At 43.7% G+C, this 22,621-nt stretch overlaps 1 protein-coding gene across 1 annotated transcript in view; it reads left to right on the top strand.

The window, feature by feature from the left end:
* Positions 1-22,621, top strand: part of gpr158b (G protein-coupled receptor 158b) — a gene marked incomplete at both ends in the record, with an annotated part of 119,867 nt that overhangs the window by 32,703 nt on the left and 64,543 nt on the right. Inside the window, one exon of the mRNA XM_080725601.1 lies at positions 20,456-20,558. Within this exon, the coding sequence (XP_080581727.1) occupies positions 20,456-20,558 (103 nt within the window). The remainder of the gene's footprint in view (positions 1-20,455; positions 20,559-22,621) is intronic.

Below are 22,621 nucleotides of genomic sequence, written 5' to 3'. Positions count from 1 at the left end.
TAGGGGAAGACTTGAGAACGCTTGGAGCTCTTTGGTTTAGCATGTGCCTTTTTGTAAGCTATGTATTTTTCTGCATGCTTGAAGGCATCTGTGGATTCTGCGCATGTGTACGATATTGTCACTGTCGGGCAGAAACCTTGTATCTCCAAGTTTCAAATTTGTACATTTTTTCGCAAAGCAAAGCCCTGCTTCATCATATAAGGCCGTCGCACAAAAGTAGTGAAAACAGCAGGTCTACGAGCACACAACGCATCGCGGTACGAGGCGTTGTGTGCTTGTAGATTGGCTGTTTTCACTAGTTTAAATCATTTTTAAAATGATAAATAAAAAACAACCGGTTTTGGACATACCGGTATAAGGTTTCCACCCGACAACGACAATATGCAGGTATGGATTTGCTTCTGCGTGCATTCGTGCATTCGTGCGTGCATGCGTGTGCGTGTGCATACCGGTATGTGCGCATGTGTGTGTGTGTGTGTGTGTGTGTGTGTGTGCGTGCGTGCGTGTGTGTGCGTGTGTGTGAAACATTCTGAAGGAGATAAAGGACTTCAAAGGGATAGCTACGCCATGAGCGACCGTAAACTGCTGTGACAGTCGAAGCACGCCTCTCCGCACACCTCTCTTCTCCCATCTATCCATGTCTGCTGCGTCTCTGTCTGACAGTCTCTGCCTCCATCTGTCTTTCCCCTGTTTTCTCTCCATTCTCTCCACTTTCTAGACTTGACATTTGAGATGAGGCCAGAAAGAGGAGGATCAAATTATCCCCCCATCTGTCAACACTGGTGCTGCTCTGTGCCAGACAAGGAGGGATCCGTTAACCGATTCATTAAATCACTGATATTGACCAAGCCATGACAATTAAAAAAAGAAAAAAGAAAAAACTAAAGTCTATATATGTTACAGTCAGTTTGGGTAACTCAGTGAGATTGGGGTAAGAGCGCTCGTGGTGTCGTTCACCACACACCCCTAACACCACAATAGTCACCAATTCACCTTGATAGTCTCTTATCAGCGCACCTGTGTAAAGGCCCATTCCCACTGGGCCAGATAACAGATATCTGGAGATATTTCTCCAGATATTTCGCCATGCAAAGTGGATGGTAGATACAGATAAAAAAATGTTTTGCCACAGATAAAAGTATCTGTGGCAAATATCTGTGGTAGATATTTTGTTTATCTGTATCTACCATCCACTTTGAATGGAAAAATATCTGGAGAAATATCTCCAGATATCTGTTATCTGGCCCAGTGGGAATGGGCCTTAATTCTGCGTATTCACCATGAGATGGCGACAATAGCCATTCACTTGAGTAGTCGCTGACGTCACTCGTTTGCAACGCGTGATTCCTAAACCCACCAGGCTTGAGTTAAGACCCGCCTCGCGGAAACGCGAGGACTTCCAGGAGTGGCTGAAATCCCTGCCTGACTGACACGGAGGGTGGATAAAGTCAGAGGCATGAAGACTTGTACTTGAGAAAAGCCTGCATTTGCACAATGCACAGCTATTAATTTCTCACTACAGTGCTCAAAATAAACTGCAAAAAAGAAACCTTGAAACTGACTTAATGGTACTGTGCTTTAATAATAAAGGGAAAACTTTGTAACTTTGCTAAAGAGAAAAACGTACTGAGAAAGCTATTAATTTGTCACTACTGTGCTCAAAATAAAAACTCTTACTGATTATCAGTTAAATTGTTATGGTTTGGATATGGCTTTGGGCGTATTATGCTGCGTGTATTATTGTAATGGCTCAGTAGGTAGTATGTACTTTGAACTTGAGCGAGCAGCACTAACGTTCATGGGCACTTTCATATTTAAGATTATCGAGAGGAGGCGGGTCTTAACTCAATCCTGGTGGGTTTAGGAATCACGCGTTTGCAACACCTCTTTCTTTGTTTATCTACTAGCCTAGCTTAGCTGTGTTTAGCCATTAGCTTACTATGCCTAACTCTAACCCTAACCCTAACCTTAACCTCTGTAAAACTATGCCTAACCCTAACCCTAACCCTAACCCTAACCTCCGTGGGGTGAGGCGCTATCATTCCTGCCGACGCTACGTTGTCGTTGTCATTGTTGTGGATCAAAGCGACCGCTTGTTCTGCCACACGCCGCACGACGAGCGCTCCTGTTCTCAATTTCACTGAAACTCAAAAAAACTGACATATACATTATTCACTTTGACATAGAGTAAGTGCTTCGTTTTTAAACTGTTTAATGCTGCTTGAAAGTTTTTACTTTTACTAAAGTAGCCTACTATATAGTATAGTATTGTATCAGTATACGGAGATAGTATAGTTAGTAGTATAGATAGTATTGTCGTTGTCTGGTGAAAACCCTGTATGTCCAAAAAACGTTCGTTTTGCATTTATCATTTTAAAAATGATTTAAACTAGCACACAACGCCTCGCACCGCGAGGCGTTGTGTGCTTGTGGATCGGCTGTTTTCCCTACTTTTGTGCGACCGCCTTGTACGATGAAGCAGGGCTTTACGAAAGAACGTACACATTTTGAAACTTGGAGATACGAGGTTTACGCTTGACAACGACGATATAATAGTATGCTGTGCCGATGTACTCACTCATACTTCATTCAGTCAGTCACGCCAGGTCAGTTATTTCTGCCATACTCATAGTAGAGTAGTGAGATTCAGGTCCTTCCCATCTGAAAAATTAATCACCCTCAACACTCTCCTCTCTGCCCTGCTTTAAAAGAAATAAGTCTGTTTTCTCTGCGGTGGCAACCTCGCAGCTCAGTGGAAAGCAGCAGGGGTCCAAATGCTAATAGTGTATTTTCTGCTTACGCTTCAGTGCGTGAAAAACCTTATCGTCCGTCACTCGGCTAGAAGGGAGAATAGAAAGGGGGCGTAGAGTTTCAAAGTTCCCGAAGGCGGTTATCAACAGATATCATGCGGGGAGAGGGCATGAAAGATTCAGGGAAAGGATTTGTCTCTGGGATTTATGCCGTGCTACTGTAGCCTACATTATATAATGTAGTATAATATACTAACGTTGGAAAATAACACAGATGCAACTGTGTTATTGCAACTGTGTAGCAGCCTGGTCGCCAGAGAAAACTGAACATAGAAAAGGTTGGATTCGAGGCGAGGAGGATGCATTTCAAATACTGTAGGCACACACACAAACACGTGCACACACACAAACATGTGCGCACGCACACACACACACACACACACACACACACACACACACACACACACACACACACACACACACACACACACACACACACAAAACATCTTAATAAATACAAACTGGCAAGCGTAGGAAGCACTAGACTGTGCTGTGCTGGTTGGTCTGTTCTGTTGTGCTGCTCCTACCATTGAATTGATCATGTCTGAATAACAGAAGTATAATACATTTAACTAAAACTGGATTTTTAAAATGGAGGAGGCCTTGCAGTAGCAAATAGTCTCTAATGTACCATGGCATACTGGAACGGTACTGTAGGGATGGAGGACCATTCTAACAAAAGGTATTTTCCTCATTTGATGTTTTGATGTGTCTACACTCATGTCATCAACATGGATCAGGAAGATTTTGGAAAAACAAATTTTTGCCCTATTTGTGGAGATAAGCCACCTACGGTCGCTTATCTCCCGATTAGGGAGTCTTACTGGTGATGTTGGTTGTGGAGACTGAGAGCACTGTCTAACACATGCTCAAACCTTTTTAGGCCGTGACCCCCAAAATAAACATATTGGGAGTAGAGACCCTCACCCTGAAAAGCACTTGGAATTGTAGGTATTACATCTCCACAGGTATTACATTCAACAGTTCCACAGATAAATATTGTGAAAATAGCAGATCGTTCACTTTATAGTCACTTTATAAATGTGCAGATACCCTGTATACACTTATACTGTGTGTTGGTTTGTTTACCATTGAGTGAGAAAAGAAAAATAAGCGAATCATCTGGGGACCCCACAAAATCATTTGGGGACCCCACTGTAAATAGTCGATGAACATGAAGCACAGACAGGCAGACAAGACAGTACACACACACACACAAACACACACACACACGCACGCATGCATGCACGCACACACGCACGCACGCACGCACGCACGCACGCACGCACACACACACACACACACATACACACACACACACACACACACACACACACACACACACACACACACACACACACACACACACACACACACAAACAAACACGCTTCCCAAGCAGCCGCTCTACCACTCCTTCCACTGCCGCCCCTGCTGTCTCTCTCCTTCACGCACGCAAGGACGCACGCACGTGTGCACACACACAAGCACACACAGAAAACGGTAGACATCTGTAGAATCGGCCTCTAGGTTCAAAGTTTTGTATATTGGTATATATCACCAATGACTAATGGAGGTTTTTATGGACTGAGACTTATTTTTATACGTCTGTCAATGTGGTTGACAGACCTACCTCCTACCTCCTACCTATCAATACGAGTCAGTCTCGTATTGATATAGATTTATCAGCCGGCCAACGAACGTGGCTCAGCTTGGCACTACAAACGAGAGACTGCTTGTTTCGCGTTTTCCCTGCGTCCGCGTCCACGTCTTTGACCGTGGACGCGTCTAGGACGTGGACGGGTTGGTCAGCGGCTCTTGCTGCTACAAACATTACTGTGGAAACAAGTTAACGACATTACAAGTGTGGCCAAGTGAGACATTCCTGTTGGCATACGGTGCTTAGGGAACACAATATCAAAAAGCCTGAGCCCCATCCCTCCACGAACGCTGGAGAAACTGCATGTGACATCAATTTCATGTTCTGCTGAATATGGTCTCTCTAAAGAATTCATGCGTCTCGAAACCAAACAGGTAGACTATACAGTGCGTGCCTCCGCCGATATTCTATTACCGTGGAGACACATGGTGTTTGGTCTGCGGCCAGCAGCAATTTTTGACACAAATGCCTGTAACAAGACACTAAAAGGAGAGAGAGTGTGTGTGTGTGTGTGTGTGTGAGAGAGAGAGAGAGAGAGAGAGAGAGAGAGTGGAGAGGAGAGGAGAGAAAGGAAGGCAGGATAGATCAGGGGCGTCAATTGGGTATGGCAGGGGTATGCAGCTGCCATATAATACCCTGGGTCCAGGACGGAAAATAAAAGTTACTTTTAAATATAAATCCATCCGTCTATCTGCGCTGGTTATTATGTTGTTAAATTACAGTAAAATAACTACAAATGCAAAATGTAACAAAATGGTCACTTTAACAAGGTATTATAATGATATTCTCCACACTTGTATTCTCCCCATCTTGACAAAATAGGAGATCCACACTAACAGAATCCATATATGGTCCTACCGACAGCTGCTATAAGCCAACCCTGGCGATAAGGTCTGAGTCGAAGAAATGCTTCTTTCCTGGCAAGAATTTACCCTTTATACTGTAGGGCTCGTTTGTGTATTGTATGACATCACGCCACATCATCGGCTGAGGACTGTGTGATGTCATCATATCTCCATATATGGAGACATATTGTTGCTCATGCCCAAATATGGGCTGGTGAGGTCAGACTTAGTGTGATGCGTAGGTTATCTCAATGTATGGAGGTTCAACTTCAATGAGTAACCATGGCAAACTGTCAACTGCCCGTATGTCTTGATAATTGGTAAAACAAACTTTTGGCCTATTTGTGGAGATAAGCGACCAACGGTCGCTTATCTCCCGATTAGGGAGTCTTACTGGTTGTTAATTGCGACCGTCGCAGTTTAGTTGCGACCGTCAGGGAGCAGTTTACTACCAAAACCTCCACCGGCCGTCCGTCCGTCCGTCCGTCCGTCCGTCGGTCACACGTCACACTTTTCCCCAACTCATAGATACGATGACATCACAGAGTCCACAGCTGATGATGTGGCGACATCACAGAGTGCACAGCTGATGATGTGGCGTGATGTCATACAATACACAAACAAGCCCTATATAAAGGGACAATTCTCACCAGGGAAGAGAGCATTCCTCGACTCAGACCTTATCGCCAGGATCAACTAAGCTTATAGCTTATCATCACATCCAACCATCTTAAGATACTCAGCTAGTGGGGAATGCTCTCTTCCCTGGTGAGAATTGCCCCTTTATATAGGGCTTGTTTGTGTATTGTATGACATCACGCCACATCATCAGCTGTGGACTCTGTGATGTCATCGTATCTCCATATATGGCCATCTCCGTATATGGAGATATAAGTCGTCCATGCCCAAGTATGGGCTGGTGAGGTCAGACTTTGTGTGATGCGTAGGTTATCTCCATATATGGAGATTCAACATTCCAGGTGTAACTATGGCTGCCCGTATGACGTGAGAGGTGGAGGTTGTGGATTGGCAGGCAAGGAGTGTGTGTGCAAAGTTTGGCATGTGTATTGTATGACATCACGCCACATCATCAGCTGTGGACTCTGTGATGTCATCGTATCTCCATATATGGCCATCTCCGTATATGGAGATATAAGTCGTCCATGCCCAAGTATGGGCTGGTGAGGTCAGACTTTGTGTGATGCGTAGGTTATCTCCATATATGGAGATTCAACATTCCAGGTGTAACTATGGCTGCCCGTATGACGTGAGAGGTGGAGGTTGTGATATTTGTGGAGATAAGCGACCAATGGTCGCTTATCTCCCGATTAGGAGCTGCTATAAGCCAACCCTGGCGATAAGGTCTGAGTCGAAGAAATGCTTCTTTCCTGGCAACAATTGCCCCTTTACTGTAGGGCTCGTTTGTGTATTGTATGACATCACGCCACATCATCGGCTGAGGACTGTGTGATGTCATCATATCTCCATATATGGAGACATAAGTTGCTCATGCCCAAATATGGGCTGGTGAGGTCAGACTTAGTGTGATGCGTAGGTTATCTCCATATATGGAGATTCAACTTCAATGAGTAACCATGGCAAACTGTCAACTGCCCGTATGTCTTGATAATTGGTAAAACAAACTTTTGTCCTATTTGTGGAGATAAGCGACCATTATCTCCCGATTAGGGAGTCTTACTGGTATCAAAACCTCCACCGGCCGTCCGTCCGTCTGTCCGTCCGTCCGTCGGTCACACGTCACACGTCACACCTTTGCCCTGCTCATATCTCCGCATCAGCTGACATCACACTGCTTGGTGTGTGCCGTCAGGGTCATTTGTGTACGGTGTGATGTCATACTGATGTCAGCAGTGTGATGTCATACTGATGTCAGCAGCTATGTCTCTATATATGGAGTTATATGTTGTTCGTGTCCAAATATGGGGCTTGTGAGGTCAGACTTAGTGAGATTCGTCGGTTATCTCCATATATGGAGGGAGAACCAGCTTATGAGCCGATGAGTTGTGTCAGAGTCAAGATCCTGCTTGCATCTAATCTGTCGGTAGATAATGCCGGTCTTATATAAGGGTCATTTGTGTACGGTGTGATGTCATACTGATGTCAGCAGTGTGATGTCATACTGATGTCAGCAGCTATGTCTCTATTTATGGAGTTATATGTTGTTCGTGTCCAAACATGCTCACAACGCCTCACAGCCAATAGAACCGTGTTATCCAAAATGTAATGCCTATTTTCCATGAGAACTCCCATCTTTGCCATACCCTAGCTTTTGCTGAACTGACGCCACTGGGATAGATGGAAAGTGACAGATATTAACAGAGGAGAGAGGAAGAATGAAAGAGAAAGAGAGTGAAACAGGGAAAAACAGAGGGAGACAGAGAGAGAGAAAGGGAGGGAGAGGCAGAGGGGAGAGAGAGCACTCTGCATTCCTCAGAGATCTATAAATACCCTGAAAGCATTAAACCCTAAAAGCATTACAATCAGTGTCTCCCTGGGGTGCGTGTGGAGGCTGCTGCTGCCACGCAACACCGATGCCGCTCGAAATACTGAGGATGTCTGCGGCGGAGAAGAAGACGTCGGCACGAGACCGCCCATGGATTCCCTTTATCGATCCGTGAGCCAAAAGAACTGATACAAGCCGACTATTTGACTGGTCGTGGAGACCATAAACATTACACATTACATTGTATTCTTCACCGGCTGGAGGAACTCTAGCCACCCTCTACGGCCAGTGAAATTGTGTGGAACTCCAACTTGATTCTTGGTTTTTATAAGATGCACCCTAGTCTAAGAGGTCGTTTCACATAGGGGAATATATCATATCTTTGAACTGCTGTTTGTGTTATGAGTACGTTCACACAGAACATAAATGGTATGCGGTGATAAAGCTTTTTCCAAGGTTTCCACGCTGTGATAAAGACACAGATAAAGTATCAGCTATGTATAAGTAGCGCCCCTTCTTGCCCCCCCCCCCCCTCCATTTGTTTTTTATTTGACCATTATTGAAACAGCATAACACCACATTGATTTTAACAGTGTGAACTTGCCAAGAGGCATAAATATTACACAGATTGCCAGCAATATTTTATTTAGCCTATAGAAAATGGCATTAACAACAAAGATATTGTTTGAGCAATGAAACACATGCTTTGAAGGTTTCCCTCATAAAATATTTGATCTTGCTCCAGTCTCTTCTCCCACCGCTCAGCATCCAAACATCAAATCGCAAACATAGCGCTGTTATTTAAGTACCATGGACAGCGCTGTTTGTTGTGTGTTGTCAAGAGTTATTAGAATTTTTTTTTTTTGGGGAGAGGTACTGTAAGGGTAAGAGAGAATGTAGCTGGTTTTATGAGAAAACTACACAGTCCAATACAGATGCCTCCACAATAATCATATTATAACTGGGGACACCCCCACCCTGACGAGCACTAAGAGTTGTGGCATTACATTTTGTATAACACGGTTTTATTGTGAACATAGCAGATCTACATGCTCACAACGCCTCGCATGTAGATCGTCTATTTTCACAATTTCTACCTTTAATATTTGACAATTTGGCCAATGTTTAACGTGTCATTTTAGATGTATTAAAAAGTCCTGTAATTGTCACTTTAGAAATGTGCATACACTCTATACACTCTGTTGAGTGAGAAAACAATGTTGCACATTAAGTTAATCATCTGGGGACCCCCCAAAATAATTTGGGGACACACAGGTTGAGAGCCACTGCTTTAATGAACCTGACAATATTTTAGAATATTGTTGCCAGACCCAGGGGGTCGGCCTACATAAGGCTTTGTCGGTCTGTCGGTCTGTCGGTCTGTCGGTCGGTCGGTCGGTCCCTCTTTTCCTCAGTGTCCCTCTTTTCCTCAGTGTGCCTGTGTTTGCCTCTGACTGCTCATCTGCCCCTCCCTTCCCTTGCTCGGCTGATTGCCTTGAGTGCCGTCACCTGTACGGGACCAGCTGAGTTGAGTTGGCTGACGAGCTGCTGAGACTATAAATTCCTGTGTGTTCATGTGTTAGTTCAGTGCTGCAAAACATTTGCCCCACAGCCATACTAGTGAAAACAGCCCATCTACAAGCTCACAAACATTTCCAGCTGCTCAGCCTATAAAATCCTGTGTGTTCATGTGTTAGTTCAGTGCCATACTAGTCAAAACAGCCGATCTACAAGCTCACTACGCTTTGTTGCTGAGACTATAAAATCCTGTGTGTTCATGTGTTAGTTCAGTGCCATACTAGTGAAAACAGCCGATCTACAAGCTCACTACGCTTTGTTGCTGAGACTATAAAATCCTGTGTGTTCATGTGTTAGTTCAGTGCCATACTAGTTTTCATTGCGGGTCTGGCACAACCAGGTGACCTGGTCTAGTTTCTTGTAGATTAACATTCTGTGTTCAAATAACCGTTACCTAAAGTGAGTGAGGATACTACAGGCTTCACCATTGCTGTGAAATAAATAAGTAAATGAACAGAATGATAACCAACTGTTATCACTGTATTACGGTATATAAAATATTTGTAATGTTTTAACTTCGCCCCCAGTCACTCTATCATGGCACCGGGCAAAGGCGTATATAGTGGCTGTGGTTTTCAGGGATATTATGAGAGAAAAAATAAGAATCTTCTTCTGGCATCCCCTGAACTAAGTAGATACTAATTAGATACTTTGACCGAAACTGAACTTTTCGGTCAAAAGGTCCGGTTCGACTACAAAATGACGTCACTCGCGACTTCTGAAAAGCATTACACCGAATGAGAGTTCGGAAAGTTGCACGTCGGAAGTCGCAACTCACCAAACATTTTGGAGATACGATGACAGGCCTTTAGTCTTACCTTGGGAAAAAGTTCTGTCACTCTCACAGTGGGACACAACAGCCTGCCCGCAGGCTGCCGTGCGTAGCACAGGCTGACTCAGCTTTTTCCAGTTGTATGTCCAGTGAAAAAGAACCGACAGTTGTAAAGTACCGTTATTTTATTCATATTAATTGATTGATTTCCGTGAGGTTCAGTGCCACTCGCGTGTATCAAAACACCGTCCACCGTTCCAGTTAAGACCCGCCCACAGAAGCTTGTGATTGGCTGAACCGGAGGTAGGGAGCGCTCCGGTGTGTTCAGCTGGACCGCGCGGAGGTGCCGAAAGTCGGGGGGACGAAAATGTACATATCGTGACATAACTTGGACGGCGCTAAGTGGGCTCATTTGACCTTTGCAGCGCTCAACATGGCGACTCGCTCGCTGCCGCTCGCTCGGCGGTGTCTCGCGTGGCTCAAGGCCGCCTGAGACGGCGCGCCTCCATCATTTCCACCAAAAACAAGCGCTCCGCCCTTGGAACCGGAATGGTGTTTTGATTCACGCATCTACACGCGTGCCACTCGCTGGTGGCCGGGAGGAGACATTGATATCCAGGTGACTCCCTTGGGATGTCTGCAATGCTGTCTTAGCTCTCTAATTTCTTGGCTGCTTAGCCTGTTGTTGTTTGGAGGTATTAATTGGAAGTTTGACCTTGTTACACAAAATGTACATGGAAAAACTAAACTCTCTATATAGAGTGGGTGAGCTGGTTTCATTCTGCCTTAGCTTTTTAAGTGGCTCTGTCAAAATACTTTTTTAGTTGAGATAAAATAAGTGCTACCCTGGAGAGTTTTTCCTGAACCGGCAAGGAACTGAAGACACGTACATATGTTCTAACAGGTGAACTCAACTGACAATCAACAACAGCGTTTTTTGGGGGTTGAAAAGAATGAAAACCCAACAAAGTGAAAACCCCCTTCAGAGTGGAAATCTTTGAGAACGCTTTCTCTAGAGGCCGTTGTCGACTAAAAGTGGCCTACAGTACGGTACAGGTGGAAACACTGACAAATCACAGGAATACTAGTTAGATAGATTAGATCAACTTTATTTCAGACACAGGTCCATATAAAAAACAGAGATACAAAACACACAGTAACAACACAGAAGTACCAGACTGGGGGACTTGCGTCTTTGTCTTTTAAAGACTATTAATGGGATCAACTTTGACCGTTGTTTAAGTTGGACAAAATGTGGCCATATTGTCCCAAATATAGAGTTGACTGACGTCTGACATCATAGATGTTTGATATGACCACATGAGACTCACGCAATATGTCCATATACTGTATGGGCATTCGCAGATATGGGCTTAATATTGATGACATCAGGGATCTCCATATATGGGCATAAAAGGGACAAGGACATAATTCATTTGCAAGTGTGACTTGCTTGTTGGTTGTTTAAGTTGGACAAAATGTGGCCCTATTTTCCCACATGTGGATGAGCTGGGATGAGATGTCACGCACTGTGACGCACATGGACTTAATATTGATGACATTAGGGATCTCCATATATGGGCATAAAAGGGACAAGGACTGAATTCATTTGCAACATGTCAGAACAGCTCAGCTATATCCTTCTGCTGAGCTGGGATGATATTGATGACATCAGCGATCTCCATATATGGGCATAAAAGGGACATGGACTGAATTCATTAATTAGAACAGGTCAGCTATATCCTTCTGCTGAGCTGGGATGATATTGATGACATCAGCGATCTCCATATATGGGCATAAAAGGGACATGGATTGAATTCATTGGCAACATGTCAGAACAGGTCAGCTATATCCGTCTGCTAAGCTGGGATGATAGTCTCCTCCGGCACATGGGCCAGTGCAGGCATGGCCGTGGATGGCTGGGAACGTGGCGCTGGCGTGCACTGGTGCTGCTCTGTGTTCTCGCTGCGCTGCTTGACACACAGCGGCACAAGGGCCTGGCTGTGCTGTTGTACCGACAGTCTGCTGCTCTCCTGCACGGTGGAGGTGGTAGAAGTTGTGGGCACCACGGACTGGGCACTGCTGCTGCTGCTGGTGCCTGGTAGACTGACCACGTTGTCCAAAGATGGCTTTAATTCATCTTTAGTGTTGCTCAGGCTCTCCGACTCAGAATCTTGGAAGGTGAGGTCCATCTTCTCTTGGAAGCCCGTGGCAGAAGTAGTGCTCACATCGGTGGGTGCATCATCATCATCATCATCTTTGGGTGGTGGTGGTGGGTGGTGTGTCCAGTGGTGAGTTGAGGCACGATTGAATCTGGGCTTTGACTGCCTCACTGGTGAACACAGGCTGGAGCTTGGTGGAGGCAAATTCATAGACATGTCCCGTTTCACTGGCCACCAGCAAGAGAACCTGGGTCCCTGTCAGCGTGGCCAGCTCTTTGACCTTGTTTATTACGCCCTTTTTACGCTTGCTGAAGGTCTGTCGTCGCTTTAACGTGTTCGCAATGAATTCAATTTCTATCTTCACACGACCACGATACTTCTTCCTGGGTTTTTGCAGTGGGACGGCTGCCTCCTCCTCCTTCTTCTTCTGCCCTGCCTCACGCTTCAGCCCTCCTCTCATCCTCCTCTTGCTGCTGTCTCCAGTTGAACCCATGGTGTCATGTTCATCTTCTGCACAGCTGGAATCATTTCCTGAGTCGCTGCATGAAGGTCTTTTATCTCCATGTTGGGACATATTGACTGTGTTCATATAAAAGCACAACGACACACTGTTCACTGATACATGTGTGGCTGTGATCTCCTTTTATAGGGCCAAATTATGCCCGTCATCTCCACATCATAATTTGTTACACGTTGTGATTTGTTTATGATGACCATATATGGTGTGGTGACCACACAATATGTCCATATATGGGCATGCCCAGATATGAGCTTAATATTGATGATATTGATCAGGGATCTCCATATATAGACTTAATTTATATATAAAAGTGTGGTTGGTTGTTTAAGTTTGCCAATATGTGGCCATATTTCCCCAAATATGGATGAGCTGGGATGAGATATCACGCATTGTGACGCATAACATATGGGCTTAATATTGATGACATCAGGGATCTCCATACATGGGCATAAAAGGGATTAGGACGGAATTCATTTTCAACATGTCAGAACAGGTCAGCTATATCCTTCTGCTGAGCTGGGATGATATTGATGACATCAGCGATCTCCAAATATGGGCATAAAAGGGACAAGGACAGAATTAATTTGCAACATCATTGTGATGTCAGAACAGGTCAGCTACTGTATCCTTCTGCTGAGCTGGGATGATATTGATGATGTCAGCGATCTCCATATATGGGTATAAAAGGGACAAGGCCAGAATTCATTTTTAACATCATTGTGATGTCAGAACAGGTCAGTTATATTGTGATGTCAAAAGTGACAGACAGAGCTAGATGCTTTCATACAAGTAGTGACCTACGGTCGCGATCAATGGAACCAGTCGAGTTCAGATTGTTGATTGCGACCGTAAGGTCGCAGTTTAGTATGAAAACCTCCACCGGCCGTCCGTCCGTCCGTCCGTCCGTCCGTCCGTCCGTCCGTCCGTCACACACCTTTGCCCTGCTCAATGTATACGTGTAACGCCTGATACTGAGGTGATGTGTCACTGTGACATCACAGATACTGAGGTGATGTGTCACTGTGACATCACAGGTGAGATCGCAGTGATGTCAGATACTCAGAGCAGGGATCTCCATATTTAGGCATAAACAGGTGACATCACAGTGATGTCAGATACTCAGAGCAGGTATCTCCATATATGGGCATAAAATGGATTCTGTTAGGGATCTCCATACTGTATATGGGCATAAAAGGGATTAGTGATGTCAGATACTCAGAGCAGGGATCTCCATATATGGGCATAAAAGGGATTAGTGATGTCAGATACTCAGAGCAGGGATCTCCATATATGGGCATAAAAGGGATTCAGATGGAGATTCAACTTCAATGAGTAACAATGGCAAACTGTCAACTGCCCGTATTCTTGATAATTGGTAAAACAAACTTTTGGCCTATTTGTGGCTTATCATCACATCCAACCATCTTAAGATACTCAGCTAGTGGGGAATGCTCTCTTCCCTGGTGAGAATTGCCCCTTTATATAGGGCTTGTTTGTGTATTGTATGACATCACGCCACATCATCAGCTGTGGACTCTGTGATGTCATCGTATCTCCATATATGGCCATCTCCGTATATGGAGATATAAGTCGTCCATGCCCAGGTATGGGCTGGTGAGGTCAGACTTTGTGTGATGAGTAGGTTATCTCCATATATGGAGATTCAACATTCCAGGTGTAACTATGGCTGCCCGTATGACGTGAGAGGTGGAGGCTGTGATATTTGTGGAGATAAGCGACCAACGGTCGCTTATCTCCCGATTAGGGAGTCTTACTGGTTAACATATTCTTTCTGGATGGTTCATGGTGGGTCGGGTTAGGGTCAGGTTCTAAAAAACCCTGATGTACACTGGGTGAGAGAGGACCACAAAGTCAACTTAATGGCTCTTCTGAAAGGGTGTCCCTACACTGCATGTGGAACTTCCCCAAGCACATAAATAACCACATAAACGTACAACGACAGCATTTCCGCCCCTAGGCTACCCTTCTTGAAAGTTAACGTCCTCCCCTTGCCCTTTAAGTGTGATTTATAGCCTTGAACTCCTGTCAGGAATACGTTAAATGAAAAGTGGAATAAAAAGACCGCAAATTACTTTCTCACTTTTTGGGCGACGGAGCTCTGATTAATGTGACCCATCAAAGTGTGACATATCAAACAGCCTTTTCATAGCTTCTGAAGAAAAACGAGGCCCCGCCTTGGGACCGTTTAAAAATCCCACGTACGTAGTCACGTACACAGGTTGGCGCACCAACAGACCAGACCACACACGGGGTCTGTTGGTGCTACGACTTGTGTACGTGACTATTGCCTAGTAATTATGTTTGGAATGGCATGAGGTCCCATGCATGTGACCCCAGACGTGCTACAGTTAAATTATTCAGCGTTAGGAACTCAGGGGGAAATGCTTTAATGGTCCTCCGTCAATCTGCATAATTCGTTTCAAGTTTGTACGTTTTGAAACTGCCTCATCATATAAGACACAAGACTAGAGAAAATAGCTGATCTACAAGCACACAACCCCCTCGCGGTGCAAGGCGTTTGTGTGCCTGTGGATCTGCTATTTTCAAAATATATATTTTTTTAATGTTAAAAACTAAACGAACGGTTTGGGACACCCGACAACAACAATATCATTATTCACTGAGCTGTACTTCACTCTCACCACCTATCACATCCATGTTTCGTGCTTTTCTTACAACCTGGCCCAAGGTCAAGCTGTCTAGCTAGAACAATTGTACAACAGTGATTCTCAAACGTTTTCATTTCAAGGACCCCCAGTTTACTGTGCCTTAGGCCACTCGAGAGTGTACAATTAACGGCCAATTTGGTTCCATTTTTTACACTCGAGTTACCAGTCATTTAGCTGCATGGGGACCCCTTGGAACCCCTCCTCAAGGACCACTGTAACAGTGAAACCACTGCTGTATCAATCACAGTTCATGCTCCTTCATGCATGACCTGGGACATCATCTGGGGTCCCACAGGATGGCAATTGCAACACCCACAGGGGGTCCGGGATCCCTAGGGGGTCCTCAGAGTTACTACAGGGGGTCCTCCAAATCTTGTGCTGATAGTGTGATAGGAACTTGTTTTTTTCCCCCTCTTTCTTATATTAACCATTTGAACCCTAGCGTCCATATTCTGAGAACTTAAGTCAAAAATAGCAGATCTACAACCTCACAATAATTATGTAACTAACAAAGGTTACTGGTGGGTGTTGCGTATTATGCTTCTGTGCGTGAATGTATATATGAGAGAATATAGTTTACAATATGCGATTTGTGAGTGCATTTATTCAAGCCAAGTGGGATTCTGGCATTGTTCTATTTTCCCAATGCTACGTTGTGTGTTGTGAGCTTATAGATCTGCTATTTTTGGCCAAAGTTCTCAGAATATGGACACTAGGGTTCAAGTGGTTAATGTAAAAAAGGAGAAAAAAAGTTTCTATCACGCAAAGATTTGGAGGACCCCCTGTAGTAACTCTGAGGACGTCCTAGGGGTCCCAGTCCCCCTGTTGAAGACTCAGAATTCTCTAGGCCTTTCTATGGGATGAAATCGACTTTTACTGTGCACTGCGGGACAGTTGTATTGACCCAGGGAGAGAGACGGCAGTCTCTGCCACCTGTTAGTGCCAGATGAGCTTTGGCTCAGGTCCAGACCACCTTATCCCAGCTTTGTGGTTGATTATGTGGATAGCAGACACGGAGCCACGTCCTGCCTCCCAATTGGACATGTAACCTCAGATGTGTGGGGTTTCCTGTCCAAACAATTGGCTGTCTTATCGGTTTCTCTCTTCACCACAATATTTGTATGTTTAGACATAAGATGGCTTTTAGGATTCCCACCTTGTACCTTATAGTTGCGGACCGTGAATTGAACATTGTTCAGTCAATAGCTCATGAGCTGAAAGTAACAAAATTATGAAGCCCACTGATGATTGTTCTTTTTCTCTTCTCAAAATAATGGAAGGCAGCAAGGCTCTCTCTAATACTCTCTAATCTCCATCCAAGCAAAGCGAGAGTGATTTATCGGTTTTATCAACCCCCACGGTTTTTACACCCTAGATCCCTCCTCCCTGTTTGTGATCTGGTTGTTGGCTTTAAAAACGACTGCTGTCTGTCCAGCAATGTCCCAATGGATCCTCTGTAGTTATTATTTAGTCACAATCTCTTTTTACTTATCATTGGTTAAACTTTTACAAACCCCACAGACAGACCACTTTAAACCTGACGGCCCTGTGTTGGGTATGTCATTATAGGCCAAAACTTTAAAAAAAGAAAAAAAAAAAAAAAATACAATCCTGTTCTTTCCTATACTATGTGAAAATTGAAAAGGTGAAAAACGAACACAAAACCTACCACTTTCATGAAGAGGAGAAGCTATAAAAGGGTTTATTTCAGATGTATTATGTGACTCATAGCTCCTTTCAAGCGATGAAGTCCAGTGGTCTGTTGAATCCACCTCTATTCATATACTGCCTGTATTTTCTCTTCTTGGGATACAAACATCATGCAAATCGGTACACAGTATCTCTTAATAGTCATTAAACTAAACTGGTCTTTCAGATTTTTCATATTCCATCCTGATTAGCTAAGATTGGCTTCCAAAGTTTGCAGGAGTGCTCCGTTTTGAACAAAATGCCTCAAATCATGAACACAGTATGCAATTTCCGTAAAATGTTGCACGCACATTTCCACGAGGCAGAGGAAGAAATGCAGCGTGGCATTTTTCCAATCAGCCTGATGGAGGTTTTACCTATAACTCCACCGATCAGTGTAAAACGTTGTATGTGCACTCCCTAGAGCAGTGGTTCTCAAACGTTTTTGGCTGCAGTACCCCTTCTACTGATTTCTGAATGCGTGCACCCCCTACCCTGACTACAGCATTTTGCTTAGAAAAATTGACGTGAAAAGTCCAGTTCCCATGACAATATGTTCAAAATAAAGCAGCATAATGGCAAATAAACATTGCTTTCTATTAAATAACAGTTGTACTAATCAAGGTGTTGGTGTAATTTGGTTTAACAATTTACAAATGAGCAGGTTCACACAAATCTGTCAATGTTTTATCATTGACCATACTGTAACACTAAATACATATTCACAGTTTTTTCTCACATACGCAGCACCCCCTTGTACCCCCTAGGGGTACACGTACCCCATTTGAGAAACACTGCCCCTAGAGGTCAAGGGGAAAAAAAATCATTTCATTTTTTCACATCTGCCTTTTATAGCGCCACCAGGAGCCCAACTTATGTATGAAAAAACATTATATTACTCCTTCAGAGTTCAGATTTTATCTTTTATATCATGTGATCAAGATGGATATCTTTGCTTTTTCATATTCCATCCTGCTTGGCTAAGATTGACATCTAAAGTTTTCAGGACTAGCCCGTTTTGAACAAAATGCCACAAATACTGAACGCCATTTGACATTTTTCAAATCAACCTCATGGTGGCGCTATAACAGGCCTGAGTCGCGTCTTGGCCTATAACTGCACCGATCTGGGTAAAACATTGTTTGCACACTCTGGAGGCCAAGGAACAACCTCTGGAATTTTTCTAGTCTGCCTTTTATAGCGCCACCAGGGGGTCGACTTATGTGAACCATTTCTTTTTATATTACGATTGATGAAGACAGATCTGTCTGATTCTTCATGTTATATCATGGTTGGCTAAGATTGACATCTGAAGTTTGCAGGTGTGGTCTGTTTTGAAACTAAAAGCCTCAAATCATGAATGCTGCGTCCAATTGCAGTGAAACTTAGCATGCACATTTCCACTATGTTGAGGAACAAATGCGACATTTTTTTAATAACCCATTTAGAACGGGTACACATTATTGTGTATCATTATTTTATGCTTTAACTATTGAAAAATAGCAGATATACAAGCTCATAGCCGCTTGTAGATCTGCTATTCTTGAAAAATTGTGAAAATTAGAATTCTGACCCAATTTTGAATCCTTCTAAGGTTTTTTGAAAAACCTATGTTTCTATGTCAGCAATCTGGCCAGCCATCGTCAAAGAAAAGGTCCTTTTCACTTAACTGGAGCTCAGTTAGTCTGTTCTTGAGAAACTACTACGGTATGTCAGTGGTTCTCAAACGTTTTCATGTGAAGGACCCCCAAACTGATATTTATTTGGCCACGGACCCCCATCTCAAAATATTTAGTTCCAGGGACCACCCAGAAGCAAAATTTGAGTTACAAACGTTCGCTTTAAAAATACATTATATTCAAAGATTTGCACACATTTTCACAACTTTTTCAAAAATAGCAGATCTACAAGCTCACAGCGCGGCACTCGGTGCCGCGCTGTGCGCTTGTATACCTGCTATTTTTCAATAGTTAAAGCATTCAATAATTCTAGGCCTAAATGGGTGACATTCCTGAGCTGGCGCCTGGCGGAGACCTGTGTCCTTTTTCCAAATGACTATGAACTTGCTTCGATATTCTCCTATAGTATCAGAAATGACAAAAACATCACTTCATATCCAGTGACTGCTACTATTTATTCAAATTCACAGGGCTTAAACAGAGCTAGTAGAGTTCAACATCCCAGAGGCAATGTACTGTACTCCACTCTAAGTATGCAGCACTATGAACTATTGATGAACTTTCATGTCAAATTTATTGCAGTTCTATTTCTGGATTTCTTTTGGGGAACTGGAGTTTACAAGCGTTTATGTGTGTGTGTGTGTGTGTGTGTGTGTGTGTGTGTGTGTGTGTGTGTGTGTGTGTGTGTGTGTGTGTGTGTGTGTGTGTGTGTGTGTGTGTGTGTGTGTGTGTGTGTGTGTGTTGTCCCAGTAGCTCAAGGAAGTACCTCCACTTTTGGTTTAGATAATTTACATAATTGAAGTTATTGAGGGCCGGAACAGACTGAAACCCAGTCTTCCTTCTTTTTCCTTTTCTTTATTTTTGAGCGGTGCAAACCGCTCCTATGCCCCGCTTTTTGTTAAAAAAATGATGATGTCACTAATGATGATGACATGAGTTAGCCAGACCAATGAAACACTTCGATTTTGTTGATTTGTCCATGATGTCATAGGCACAGAGGCTACCGATTGGTTTACCCTGATTTAGAACGCGTTTAGGCCGAAAAAAGTAGGAGGCACAGATACCTCTGATAGGTTGGCTTTAGCCCAAAAATATCTACCGTTCATGTTATGAATTGACCAAACTGAACAGACCATGTAAATAGCAGATCTACATGCTCACAACGCCTCGCACTGTGAGGTGTTGTGAGCATGTAGATCGGCTATTTTCACAATGTTCGCCTCTTGCTTACTTAATATTTGACATTTTGGCCAGTTTGGTATTAAGAACTGCTCTGTTTTGACAACAAGGAACACAAGAGAGACAGATGAGTCATCATCACATGCACCTTCTTATCGTCTGCATCCTGTTGTTTTGTGCCCCTGTCTGCCATGTGCCATGTTTAACATGTGCAATTGCCAATGAATTTTAAATGGACTCTAGTTTACTTTGTTGTACAAGTGCTAGTTGATGAACATTGCTGACCTAAAAGCTCACAATGCGTTGTGAGCTTGTAGGTCAGCTATTGTCAAGCGAGACTACTAAACATTATTCTTTGTTTCTTTGTTTCTTTCTCTCTCTCTCTGTTTCTTTCTCCCTCGTCTTCCAGTGCACTCCTATCGGAGGACATGGCTTTGTGTTGGACAAGTACAAGTGCCAATGTAGAAGGGGCTTCTATCATCCAAGCCGACTGGCCCTCAATGGTTTCACAAGTAGGTGTCAAGTATGTTCTCTGCCATTTACAGACGCTCATCACTGCTGTTGGAGCAAAGCCTTTCATGTCCAAAAAACCTGATCAATTGGTGTTTCTTTTTTGATTTACTATACCTTTTTTCTCCTTTGTCACCTGTTGTAATATTTTCTGGAGTGCAGATTTCTTTCTTGCTGCTGAATAATATTGTTAGATTCTGCTGTGTTAGGCTCACAATTTAAAGAGAAAACTGTGAAAATCCATGTGCTCCATTGTCACTGGATTTCATGACGCCAAGTTATACAATTAAAGCTGTAGCGGCTAACTGGATTTTATTTATTAATTATTTTATTTGACTCATCTGCCAGTGCGGACCCCCCACTGGGAGGATATACAGCAGAGCTTTTGTTAGGCCTGTCGCAATTATGACATAATCGTCTAATCGCAATTATTTGACATAATCACAATTATTTTGTCAAAATCTTTATAATCGTGAAGATTTTCATAATCGGTCTTCGTCATGCCTGACTAAGACCCTTTCATGGGTCGAAACGTTGCCTAATAAATCCCCCTGGGAGCTTCAGATGGTGTGCTGGCCTTCTTCTATCTCTATGTACGTATTTTTGCTCAGCACCCGGAAAGTTTTTTGTAAGTTGTGCGTGCTCATTTGACTTCTAATGATCAGTGTCATACACATCCACATTTTTGAATGGCTCTCAGAGCATTTTCAGCTGCAGTACGACCTTTGGCCTGAACTGCGCCACCCCCCCCCCCCTAAAAAAGCGACGGCAGCAAATCTGGACAGCCTGTTTTGAGAACCCGTGGGATGCTTTTAACCTCCGCCTCCCCAAAACCAGAGAAAGACACACCGGTCATAGAAGGTGCTAGTGGGACCCCAAAAAAAGGTTTTAAAGTTATACCATGTAACTTTTTTTATAAAACAAATCTTAAAATGGTCCTAACTGTTAAATCGCTAAAGTTTTAGAACCCCCACTCCGTTATTTTCAGCTTCAAAAGCCTTCTCTTTATATGTTTTCTATGAGCCGTGAGGGGGGGAGAATTTCGTGGCAAAATGACGTCATCATACTACCGGCCAATCACAGCGAGGGTTATACACTGCCGGCCAATCACAGCGCATCTTGGAGTGGGGTCGCTAGGGCGGCCATATTTGTAGTCTCCCGTGTGTCGCTATACTCGGGTGCACGGTGAAGCATATTGAAGGAGTGTATCTCCGGAATGGCTGAACGCACAGGAACCAGAGACCCCTCAAAAGATAGATCTCGGCGAGGTGGAGGCAGACGCGGGGGTGTGAGAACCGAAAAACGGCCGAAAGACGCAGACGCGACCGAGGTTTGCTATATAGCTACTGACCACAAGTTGAGCAACTTACACAGTATAGCTTTAAAATAGGAAAAGTGAAATTTCATGGTGCATCACCTTTAAGTCTGTTGTGAGAAGAGAAACCCACACACCAGTGGAATTAGCTCCAATAATGCCTTCGTCATGGTTTAATGAACCACCACTGCTATTGTCTCCTCCAGCAACCTGGTTATCTCTCTCGCTTTCACTCTCCACCTTATACCGCGTATGCAGTATATCCACATGTGGCCTGATTTGCATAGCAATCTCATTAGACTTGCAACAGATGCTCTGTCTCTGGCAACCAAGCTTTTGATTATTGTTACCAGTATTATTTCAAAAAATCTTTTTTTTTTCTTTTTCTTTTTTTGCTTCAGCTGGCTATGTAAAGCACTGAAGCACTGGGAGTAACTATTTAATAAGATATAATCATGCCGAACGTTAGTGTAGGAAAGCTATGATACATTTAAGTGATCTTCTAGTAGGTGGGTTTAAAAATATAGTAATTATTATAGTTGAAAGCATCTACGGTATAATTAACTGGGCCATTATGTTTTGATAGGAATCCATTAAACAGTAAACCTGGTCTGCAGGCCCATTGGTTTAATATAGTGCAAAGTTTTGAAAGGCCTGCTCATCAGGGGCCGTTAGTCAATGAGACCACCTTTATGTTTTCTACATTTACTGCGGGCCCCCGCGGAACTCTTGCCACTGATTGGATTATGA

Source organism: Nannobrachium achirus (assembly GCF_963921795.1).
Source record: "Nannobrachium achirus genome assembly, chromosome: 5".
NCBI classification, from domain to species: domain Eukaryota; kingdom Metazoa; phylum Chordata; class Actinopteri; order Myctophiformes; family Myctophidae; genus Nannobrachium; species Nannobrachium achirus.
The sequence above is the reverse complement of the archived record's forward strand: the minus strand, read 5'-3'. Positions and strand labels throughout refer to the sequence as shown.